Source organism: Erpetoichthys calabaricus, chromosome 3 (genome assembly GCF_900747795.2).
Source record: "Erpetoichthys calabaricus chromosome 3, fErpCal1.3, whole genome shotgun sequence".
Taxonomy (NCBI): domain Eukaryota; kingdom Metazoa; phylum Chordata; class Cladistia; order Polypteriformes; family Polypteridae; genus Erpetoichthys; species Erpetoichthys calabaricus.
Genome location: NC_041396.2, coordinates 301,767,723 through 301,780,052, shown reverse-complemented (window position 1 = coordinate 301,780,052; position 12,330 = coordinate 301,767,723). Strand labels below are relative to the sequence as shown.

The window sequence follows — 12,330 nt, the reverse complement described above, 5'->3', positions numbered from 1 at the left end:
AAGAGCAAGGAGGAAACTGGTAGGAGAGGCTACCAAGAGGCCAATGGACACTTTGAAGGAGTTACAGGATTTGATGACAAAGAGTAGTCAATGTGAACATGTGACAACAATTTGACAAGCGCTCCACAATTGTGGCTTGTTCGGGAGGGTCACACTTCTCAAGAAAGGCCACATGAAGGCTCGTTTGAGCTTTGCCAGAATGCACCTTGAAGATTCGGATGCCAAGTGGAAAAAGGTCTTATGGTCAGATGAGACCAAAATCAAACAATTTGGCCTCAACACCAATGCAGCTCACCACCCACAACACACCATACCTACAGTAAACCATGGAGGGGGCAGCATCCTGTTGTGGGGGGCCTGGGGCTCTTGTTAGGGTAAAAGGAAAAATGGATGGAGCAAAATATCATCAAATTCTTGAGGAAAACCTGCTACCCTTTGCCAGAAAGTTGAAGATGGGCAGAATGTTCACCTTTCAACACGACAACGACCTGAAGAACACAGCAAAATTGACCATACAGTGGCTGAAGGAGAAAAAAGTGAATGTCCTGGTGAGGCCAGTCAGAGCCCAGACCTAAATCACAGTGAAAATCTGTGGAAAGATCTGAAGATAGAAGACCACCAACGCTCACCATCCAATTTGACTGAACTTGAACAGCCCTGTAAAGAAGAATGGGGGGCAAATATTGAGTGGGTTCAATCTAGATGGGCAAAGCTGATAGAGAAGAATCCCAAGACTCAAAGGCTTTCATTAAAGCAAAAGGGGGGTCAACAAAATGACATTGACATTGGGGGGGTGGTGATCCTTTATAAATCTCAGTAGTTCTTGTGTTTGATTTTTGATTGAACCGTAGCTGTGATATCTTTCACTTGGATGTTAGAGGTGGCATTGAGTAAGTAAAGCTGGGAAGAAATATTGGTTTGTGTGTTTTCATTTAAGGCTGTAAAAAAAAGGGGAATATTCCAAAGGGGGGATTCTTTTCTATACCCACTGTATCTTCCCTGCACCACCCCCTCCATCCCCACCCATAATTGTAGTACAAAATTTCACTAAGTGGTGTATGTGACTGTTGTGATGTGAAATTTTGTGTATGAGTTGATAAATATTTTGTTGGTATTGTATGAGGAAGTCAGGAGTGGCAGAGAAGTATGAAGTGTGACTGTGGTGAGGTCTGCGGTAGGAGTGATGGAGGTGGGATCACATCAGGGATCGGCTCTGAGCCCTTTCTTATTTGCAATGATGATGGACAGGTTGACAGATGAGATTAGACAGGAGTCCCCGTGGATTATGGTGTTTGCTGATGACATTGTGATCTGTAGTGATAGTAGGGAGCAGGTTGAGGAGACCCTGGAGAGGTGGAGATCTGTTCTAGAGAGGAGAGGAATAAAGGTCAGTAGGAACAAGACAGAATACATGTGTGTGAATGAGAGGGAGGTCAGTGTATGACGACGATGCAAGGAGTAGAGTTGGTGAAGGTGGATGAGTTTAAATACTTGGGATCAACAGTACAGAGCTGGCTGGCTCAGGAATGGCAGCAGGGAGGTGGGAGTGAGGCAAAGGCTTTTGGAGGATGGCCTGGTGGGTGTTAAGAAGGGCAGCAAAGAAGCCAAGAAAAAACATCAAGGACAGACTGACATCCTGGGATTGGACTGCTGAGGACTGCTGGGGGAAAGTCATTTTCTAGGATGAATCCCCTTTCTGATTGTTTGGGGCATCCGGGAAAAAAGAAAAGGTGAGCGGCGCTACCATCAGTCCTGTGTCAGGCCAACAGTAAAGCAACCTGAGACCATTCATGTCAGCCAAGGCAAGTACAGGGCTCACTCACAATGTGGCCTAAGAACACAGCCAGGAATAAAGAATGGGACCAAAACATCCTCCGAGAGCAACTTCTCCCAACCATCGAAGAACAGTTTGGTGACCAACATGATGGAGCACCGGGCCATTAGGCAAAAGTGAGAACTAAGTGGCTTGGGGAACAAAACGTCGAAATTTGGTGTCCATGCCAAGGAAACTGCCCAGAACTTAATCCCATTGAGAAGTTGTGGTCAATCATCAAGAGGTGGGTGATCAAACAAAATCCCACCAATTCTGATTATGTAAGAATGGGTGGCCATCAGTCAGGATTGGACCCAGAAGTTGATTGACAGCCTGCCAGGGCGAATTGCAGAGGTCTTGAAAAAGAAAGAACGGCTAACACTTCAAATACGGACTCTGTGCATAAACTTGATGTCATTGTCAATAAAAGCCTTTGAAACTTCTGAACTGCTTGTAATTCTACTTCAGTGTACCAGAGAAACATCTGACACAAAGATCTAAAAACACTGAAGCAGCAAACTTGGTGTCATTCTCAAAATGTTTGGCCACAACTGTAGAAGGGAAGGTGGGGAGAAGTTATAAAGTACAATACCTTAGAAACAGTGCTAAGAGTAGGAGATATGAGGCCTTCTGACAAAGGCTACACATTAATAATACAAAAGGGGAAAGCAGAGTATTACAGAGCTCTACCGAGACAAAACAGTGACCATAACAATCTCTGCTTTCCAATCTAATCTAATTTTACATTTAAATGACAATTTATTTGCTTAGCAGACACTTTTACCTAAAACTGCTTGCAGAAGAGGTCAACATAATCATTAGTCTGGGGGACTGTTTGGGAACAAGAGGGACAGGACAAGGTGAACAAATTGACCATCAGAATACACGTGAGGTACAATTCCTAGGTTACAAAACCCAGCTAATAACAGTTAGATAGAAATTCACCAGACACGAGGGTCTCCTAACGCTTCTTAAACACATTGAGGGAGTCAACAGTTTGGATGTTGATGGGCAGCTCGTTCCACCAGCCAGAAGCTACACATGGAAAAAGTCTGGAATGAGATTTCATGGCATGTAGAGAAGGCATCACCAGACACCATTTATCAGCAGATCTGAGTGGTCGAGATGGAGCAGAGGACCTTCCCATCAGTGACGTGCGGCGAGGTTCATGGCTGGTGCGGGCATCAAGAGCCATGTTGCTGGAGTGGCAGACCAGGGTGTTGGTCAACATATTTAAAAAACAGGGACCACAGGTTGTCCTGAAAACTATTGGGGGACCACACTCCTCAGCTTCCCTGGAAAAGCTTATGCAAGGACACTAGAAAGGTGACTCTGCCCTGTCATGGAAGCTCAGAGGCAAGAGGAGCAATGTGGATTCTGTCCAGGCTGTGGACCAGCTCTTTACCCTCATGAGGGTTCTAGAGGGGGTTGGGAGCACACCAAAATGGTGTATATGTGTTCTATTGACTCAGAGAAGGCACCTGACTGTGTTCCTCAAGGGATTCTGTGGAGGGTGCTGGGAGAATACCGAGTTCCAGGTCCCCTAATAAGGGCTATTCAGTCCTCGTATAATCCTAGTGAGAGCTGTGTCCGCATACTCGGACAAATATCAGTGCCATTCCCAGTGGATGTGGGACTCTGCCAGAGTAGTGCATTGTCTCCTGTCCTTGTTTGTGATTTGCACGGACAGAATATCAAGGCGCATCAAAAGATGGGAGGGGGTCCAGGTCGGTGGCCTTAGAATCGTATCACTGCATTTTGCAGATGGAGTGGTCCTATTGGCGTCATTGGGCTGTGAACTCCAGCAGACACTGCAACAGTTTGTGACAAGTGTGAAGTGGCAGGGATGAGGATCAGCACCTCCAAATCTGAGGCCATGGACCTCAGCAGGAGAAAGGTGGACTGTCCTCTCCGAGTGGGAGGCGAGTTAATACCTCACCTCAAGCTGCAGAATTTCAATAGCTTGTGGTCTGGTTCACGAATGAGGGGCAAACGGATGGTGAGAACGAGTGCAGTTATGCAGGCCACAGTGGTGAAGAAAGAGCCGAGTCAGAAGGCGATGCTCTCGATTGACCACTTGATCTATGTCTCTAACCTCACCTATGGTCATGAGCTATCATTTGATTGTTTGACTTGTAACTTGTAACCATGCCGACATTGTCTATGCTCTGCAGGAAATCCCTTTGACCTCAACACCCAGTCCATGGAAGCACTGAACAGAGTAGGAGCAAAAACAGACCCCAGAATCAACTGGGAAAAATGCAGTGGTTCTGCCTCCACTCTGCACAGCACTCTCAGTACCAGTGTACAGGCCAGCCATGATATCCAGCAACCTTGACAGGATCCCGCAAAGTCTCGATCAACCAAGTCAAACGATTTATGAACATCGACAAAGGCTGTAACCGATTCTGTTCATAACTTTTATGGACAGAATTTCTAGGCGCAGCCAGGGTGTTGAGGGGGTCCGGTTTGGTGGACTCAGGATTGGGTCACTGCTTTTTGCAGATGATGTTGTCCTGTTTGCTTCATCAGGCCGTGATCTTCAGGTCTCTCTGGATCAGTTCGTAGCTGAGTGTGAAGCGGCTGGGATGGGAATCAGCACCTCCAAATCCGAGACCATGGTCCTCAGCCGGAAAAGGGTGGAGTGCCCTCTCAGGGTTGGGAGCGAGATCCTGCCTCAAGTGGAGGAGTTCAAGTATCTCGGGGTCTTGTTCACGAGTGAGGGAAGAATGGAGCGTGAGATCGACAGGCGGATCGGTGCGGCGTCTGTAGTGATGAGGGCTCTGCATCGGTCTGTCGTGGTGAAAAAGGAGCTGAGCCGCAAGGCGAAGCTCTCAATTTACCAGTCGATCTATGTTCCTACCCTCACCTATGGTCATGAGCTATAAGTAGTGACCGAAAGAACGAGATCGCGAATACAAGCGGCTGAAATGAGTTTCCTCCACAGGGTGTCTGGGCTCTCCCTTAAAGATAGGGTGAGAAGCTCAGTCATCCGGGAGGGACTCAGAGTAGAGCCGCTGCTCCTCCGCATCGAGAGGAGTCAGATGAGGTGGCTTGGGCATCTGATCAGGATGCCTCCTGGATGCCTCCCTGGTGAGGTGTTCCGGGCATGTCCAACTGGGAGGAGGCCCCGGGGAAGACCCAGGACACACTGGAGGGACTATGTCTCTCAGCTGGCCTGGGAACGCCTTGGGATTCCCCCGGAAGAGCTACAAGAAGTGGCCGGGGAGAGGGAAGTCGGGGCATCTCTGCTCAAGCTGCTGCCCTCGCAACCCGACCTCGGATAAGTGGAAGAGGAAGGATGGATTGACAGAGGCTGCAAAGAAACTCCACAGATATTTGTGTTTGCGCTCCATGAGCACCCTCAGTGCCAGGATGTGGATGATGGCAGACTTCTTAGGCATAAAACCAGACTTCTCCGGTCGCTGGTAGTTGAGCAAGTGGTCACGGTTCCTATTGAGGATAACCCTAGCGAGGATCTTGCCTGGCACAGAGAACAGTGTTATCACCCTGTAGTTGCCAAAATCCAGGCAATCAAACTTCCCTTTCCAGAGGGACGATAAGTCCCGTTTTCCAGTCAGCCGGGATGACGTCCGTCTCCCAAATGGAATCAGATTGCTTGCAATGCCAGGAGGACAGCCTTACCACCAGCCTGGCGAGGTTCACCCCGGATACCACACATCATTGCAGCCTTCCCTACCTTCAGTTGATTCACAGCTAATTGGAGGATCAGCCTCAAAAACAAAGACAAATTAAAAAGCTAATTTTGGGTGGAGCATTTATCTAACAGAAAGTACTAGAAGCGGTGTGACAATTCCGATTCCTTTTAATATTACACATTAATGACACACATGTGTCCTGTGAACTTTGATGTCATTTTCTTTCTTTTCCCTGATGTATGGGGAAAATGGAACAGCACTTAACAACAGCTCTTTTGGCAGAACTGGAAGCCCTTTAAAAGGATTATAGAACAGCAAGAAGAGGAAGAAGATGGGGATTCACTTCAGCATCACATCAGTTCTAAAATGACAATACTGGAAGTGTTTTGAATGACAACTGCCCCAGCTGACAGAAAAACTGGCAGGTCATTGGTGGAGAGGTTCGTAGTTGGAAAGGTGGTCACCTCAGGAAACTGGAGCAGGACCCTTACCTGAAGAACAGCAAACAGGAGCTCCTCAACGCTAAATCTGGTGTGGCAGCAGCAGATTTACGTGTCGCATTTGCCACCATTAACCTCTAAAGCTGACTTTTTATCCGTTTTGTCTGTACTCTGACCGTTTCTGTAAGGAATCATAGTGAGTTGTGTTCATAGTTTTGTGGTGAGTGTAGCGATTGTTTTGTTGAATATGCATGTTTTTTGTCATCAGTTATATTTTATTGCAACAGTTAAAAGTTTTTTTATCACCATCAAGAGATTTCTTGTAAAGGGGTGGAAAGAGGAAGAACCAAGCATGAAGTTTGGCGTGAGGGTGTTGGCCTTCTTTCCATCCTTGTTAGGTGGAGAAGTGTAACTGGTCACCCTTCACGAACAGCAATGTCCTCCTCCAGAGACCAGGACTGATGCCACTGTAGCACTCGGATATTCAGATATGTCAGTATGCATCACATCATAACCGTAAGCAAAGCCCAAGAGAACAGCCCATAGTCTACGACACTAAGGGGGCACACCTGAGTGGTCAGTTGCTTCTCCTTGCATGGTGTACACACTTGACCAACTTAAAAAAAAAAAAAAACTTGAGGGCTGCTCATTGCTATATAAATAGACATTTTATTGGAAAAAAGTATGCATCATAATGGAATGTGTTCTCTTTGATGGAGATGTAACCCTCAACTCAGACAGAGAGGGCACAAATACAAGCACCATGAAGAAAAACTTCAATTTTTTTCAGTAACCCGGCAGTTATGCTCCTGCGTTTGACAGTGGCAATCTCTAAAACGGATGCAAATAAATCTTGACGTTTTACGGCTGTGACAAATTACGCTTGAAAGAGAGAGAGAAACAAAAACATAAAAGATTTGAATCCCTGCTTGTCCCTCCCTGCATAGTCACTTCCCCAGAGATGGAGATTCCCCAACCTGAAGTGACATCCTTTTGGTACTACGTCAAGTCACTTAGGAGAAGGTTCAGCCAATTGACAGCCTCCAAAACTTATGTACAGCAGTGCGCACTAAAATCAATGACAATGATGGATTATCTACTGTTGGTTCCCAGTACCATGCTGCAAAGCAGTCTCCTTGAACACACTGTATGTAACAAGAGACCCCAGAGTAAAGAATGGGAGCCAACAGTACGAGCTGCCAAACCTTCAACAGGCACGTGATGTGACCTTTCACTTGTGTTGTCAAGACAGTGAGATCTAACCATCTGTCAAAGGCAAACAGAAGAACGTTCCAGGGGCAGGGGGTTATTGAGGAGGGGGTGGCACCGGTGCACTTCTTCCTGCTGCTGATGTGGTATCCCAAAAAAAGAAAAAAAAAAGGTCAGAGGTTGTTGAAATCACATGAAGCTGAGAAGTCCTAGTTGACCGAGTTCTATGCTGTCTGCCATCTTATTGGCCCTATTCGTCATAGTTCATCGTGAGGTATATGGAGAGCGTGGTCACAGAGATCTGTAACAGGAGAAGATGAAAAAGGAACAGTCAGTGTTTGCTCCCTTTTGTAATGGAACATGGGTCCATCGCCCACGTAATCAATGATCAGGTGACGTCAACATGAAAGCCTTTGTACACAGCGGCTGACGAGAAATTACCTCCTTCAACACACAACAGTGCTGCAGTAGGCATCAACCCGCAACTTGTAATGGGTGCTGCAATTCTCTTTACTGATTTGAATTTTTGAATTACACATTTTAAGTGAATTGATTCATTTAATTTGTTCGATTGATCAATAAGATCCTGGGTTGGTGGACATTAAAAAAAAACTCACAGTTGAATAAATCACAAATATATAATCTAGCAATTCAGACATTGGTATATGGATGTGTACATTAAACTAGAGATTTACAGGTAACAGAATTAATGAAAAAAATTTTGATTATCTCATGTAACCTCAGCATTCATTCTATATGTTGAATGCTGTGTGTCTCCTAGTGTGTCTCAATCTCTTGTGTGGCACTTCACCTCTTGATCATGTTCCTGTAAAGCCTGCTGCTCAGCCTCTGCCATTTTGAGGCATGTTGCTTGCCTCCTGTCTTATTTTTGACTATCACCATTACCTGCTGTGAAAACATCATTCGTATTCTTCAGTATCCTCACGTGTGTCAGCCTCCTTTGTCAGGCAGTTACTGCCTTGATTACATTTGACTGACCAATCACAGCAAATCAACCGAAGCCAGACTGCCCAATCAGGTTGCTTGGAGAGACCAGACACACACACACACTCACACACACAGACTTGAGCATTTTATTTTATGCCAGTAACGGTGTACTGCACGATAATGTGCTGTGAATACACTTGACTTGAGCATTCCTATTTTTCCTACTCTTTCTCTGTACATTCATTTGCTCAGAGGTTGATGCGCTTGCTGCTTCCTGAGCAGCTCTCCTTTTCTCTACCCTAGCGGCCCGCTTCTTCTCTTCTTTCATCGGCATCTTTTCGCATTACAACTGATCAAGTCAGTGTTTGTGTTGTAATTACTTAGTACATTTTCTTTAATTCTTCACTTAAGCTTGCACTTAAGTCTTCAATCTGCCTCCAGAATGATTTAAGATATGAAGAGGAAGGGGAAGTGACAGTGAAGGTGGTAGGGATGAGAACGGTGCCCGTACGCATGTGCCGCATGGCCGCCCTGCTGGCTGCTACCAAGAGTTGATTCTACAATAAAATAAAATAAAAAGAGGAATAACCTTGGAGGTCAACCATTACCCCGAAAGTGGATAGTAGACGTCATGTAGTATACGTGTACCAAATTTCAGGTCAATAGTTCAAACGGTTTGCGAGCTACAGGTGATTTAAAATCCTGGACAGACAAACGAACAGCCATGGTAGCGTATTATATAAAAACTAAACATTAAGCCCGTTACAATAATGGGCGCTAGAGCAGTAGTCCATAAACATTAGTAGAAACAGTCCATATTAAATGGCAAGGGACCTTTTACCTCATTAACTTTTTTCTGTAAAATGCCTGTAATTTTCTCTGACAGTAATACTGGCTTTGCTGTCCGTAATCTGCGTTTAATTTTCTGTCACAACAGTGGGCAATCAGCAGATTCTCCCCAGCAACTGATGTAATGTGCGCGAAAATAAATCTACTTTTACTTTACACTTTACCGGGCCAAGCTTCGTAATCGCAAATCTGACATCTTCAGAGTGAACACTTGCACAACAATGGGGAAGCTGGTCTCCGCGTCTCAGTACCCGATTGGATTTTTCGTGTTTTCTGTTTTAGGTCTTACCTCATTTACCGAAATCCGATTGGATCTGCCACACGATATTTTATAGGTCCCACCCTCTCTGTCTTGTGTGACGCGTCAGGCGGCCTTTGAAGCATCTGCTTTGAAGCATTGCACCGTGCCCCGCGCATGTGCACTTCACCAGAAGACACACACACACGGACACTGGACACACACACACACAGGGGTTTTATTAAAGAGGATATGATATAAAAAATCCAACGTCTGTCTGTTTCATGAGAGAACTACTTAATGGATTTAGATTGGGTTTTTTTCTATAATTTGCTTGAACATTCTGGTTGTGTCGTCGCGCTATGAATCATAGTTTGCTTACAGGAGTGATGTATTCATGCTAATCCGAGACAGGGGCTGTGGGCCAAGGGGAGGGGGAAGCATGACGTCAGGAGTGCAGAGCCGGGCAGGGCCCTCCACACTGTTTTACACTGTGGCTATAAAAACAGGTGCACTGAAGTACTCTTGAAAGCACTTAATTGTTAGAAATTGCAATATCATAATAAAGTTCAAGAATGTACAAGTGGACATAAATGTATTTGTTTACAATTATGTGTTTATGTTCAGTTTAAAAAATTCAATTAGCAAATTGTAGAAAACAAACAATACATTATGTAAGGAAATGTGTTGTTACTGTATTGGACTTCTATGATGAAGAATGAGGGAGCAGTGACAGACTTCTCTTGTGCTAGTTATGTTTCAGTTTAAACTCAAAAGAATAGTAATTAAAACAAGTATCATGAATCAGCTGTTAACGTCTAGCTGGAGAAACAAAACGACATCTCACGTGTACTGACAGCACTCCTGTTGTACTCCCCTGAACAGATGAATTTGCGCTTTGAATACATATGACTCACTGAATGGAGTTGCTCAAAAAAAATGAATCGTTGATAATTTGCCCATCACCACCTTCAAGTGTAACAGAAAGAAATCTCCTCTCACCAGTCCGCTTGCTGCAAAGCTTGTCCTTCACATTCTCCGCCTCATGAGAGAAAAATTCAATAAGCTCATCTTCATATTGCTCCACGATGGTCTCACACTGCAAGGAAACCAGACAAAAATGTTACTCAGGAGCTGGAGGGTAGTGGGTCCTCGGTCTTCCTGTTGTGTGTTTTTCACAATAAACTCTCTTTAATGCATTTACATAATGGCGTAGGGATCTGCTCATCTCAAAAAACTGGAAACAACTGGTGTCTGAAGTAAGAATTGATGAGTGATATGCCATTGTGACACACATAGACAGTAAAGAGTACTATGCCAGAGTACAGTCTGTGTATCTCAGCATTTAACAGTGTGAAGCCAGGATGCCAGAAGGACAGGGGGCATTTCATCAAGATGCATCATCACGCCCCTAAGTATCAGGACCCTACATGTGAGAACTGGCAGCTTCACCTTCTCAGTACTGATCCTCAACACACACGTGCTGTTACGAGTGAGAAGAATAATTCATCACCAAAACATTTCTGCCATTATGTACAAATCAGAGACTTCTGGGTAAATAATGCTGCTCACTTTCTTAATCTTCCTCCTTCATCCATTATGAGGGGTGCTAAAATTAGGTTAGGTACTATTAAGGTTTGAATACACAATGGGATGTCAGAAAATCGAAAGTACACCTTAGGAGAAGTACTTAGGAGTCACAGTGGACTCATCAATATCAACTGCCAGACAGTGTTCTGAAGCCATTAAGAAGGCTAACAGAATGTCGGGTTATATAGCGCCTTGATGTGTGGAGTACAAGTCACAGGAGGTTCTGCTCAAGCTTAATAACATACTGGTGAGGCCTCATCCGGAGCACTGTGTGCAGTTTTGGTCTCCAGGCTACAAAAAGAACACAGAAGCACTAGAAAAGGTCCAGAGAAGAGGGACTAGGCTGATTGAGGGCTACAGGGGATGAATTACGCGGAAAGATTCAAAGAGCCGAGCCTTTACATTTTAAGCAAGAGATTAAGAGGACACATCACATCACTGTTGTGTCATTGTGCCATGCCATGCCTGGCGCAACAGTTGTGGTTCATTAGGATGAAGAGTAGTGGACTCAAGGTAAAGTCTTGGGGGACACCATTGATTAGAATACATTTAATAGTTTCCAGCTTGTACTGACTGGGGTCTGTCTGTCAGGAGGTCTAATATCCACAGCAAGTTTGTCTATCATGTGCTGAGGGATAATTGTATTGAATATGGAGCTGAAGTCTAAGAACCTCCACACGTACATGTCCTTACCCTCCAAATGTGTCAGGCTTACATAGAGTCAAGTAGCTGCGGCATCGTTTATGGAGCAACATACGAGTGTGGCCTCACCTTGAGAACTGTGTACTGTTGTGGCCTCCATATTACAAAAAAAGACACAGCAGCACTAGAGGAAGTCCAGAGGAGAGCAACTTCGCTGACTAGGACTGGGAGGTCTGAGCTATGAGGAGAGATTGAAGGAGTTGAACCTTTTCAGTTTAAGCAAACAGTGATTAAGAGGTCTGAAGTGTTTAAAATTATCCACTGGATTGAGACTGTGACTTTAAAATGAGTTCATCAAGAACACGGGGAACACAGTAGGAAACTTGTGAATGGTGAATGTCACACAAACATTAGGAAGTTTTTCTTTACATAGAGAACAACAGACACTTTGAATAAGTGACCAAGTAGACAGGACGACTTTAGGGACTTTCAAAACTTGACTTGATATTATTTTAGAAGGTTTAAGTGGATGGGACTGGCAAGCTTGGTTGGGCTGAATGGCCAGTTCTTGTCTAGAATGTTCTAATGAAAGAATACTAACTAAATGGACATCTCTCTGCTGGTAATACTGAAGCCAAGCTTGCTGTTTGAACGTTGATTTGAATCATTCAGGTTGTTTGTTTTCTTCTAATTTTGATTCCTACTATCTAATGCCTGGTTTCTCAGCTAATAAACATAAATAATGATTAAAGTTAGAATATTGCATCATACCACAGTTAAGAAAATGTGATGCAACATTAATCTCACTGAAACCAGCCTTGTTAATTGATATCACCTGCCTCAGTGATGAATGTAATAGTGAACTTTGTTCATCTCTTTCAAAGTTAGCAATCAAGAAACCAAAGAATAAAGTTAACCTGTAAGGAGAACCTCTAGGCCTCT

At 44.5% G+C, this 12,330-nt stretch overlaps 1 protein-coding gene across 2 annotated transcripts in view; it reads right to left on the bottom strand.

Annotated features, from left to right (window-relative positions):
• Positions 1-6,565: 6,565 nt before the first annotated feature.
• The window catches only part of cnpy2 (canopy FGF signaling regulator 2), a 44,227-nt gene continuing 38,462 nt past the window's right edge, over positions 6,566-12,330 (bottom strand). For both annotated transcript variants that reach the window (XM_028798599.2, XM_051925102.1), the window contains exons 5-6: positions 10,159-10,255; positions 6,566-7,422 (exon numbers count right to left, since the gene is read on the bottom strand). In XM_028798599.2, the coding sequence (XP_028654432.1) occupies positions 7,379-7,422; positions 10,159-10,255 (141 nt within the window). In that variant the 3' untranslated portion in view covers positions 6,566-7,378. The remainder of the gene's footprint in view (positions 7,423-10,158; positions 10,256-12,330) is intronic.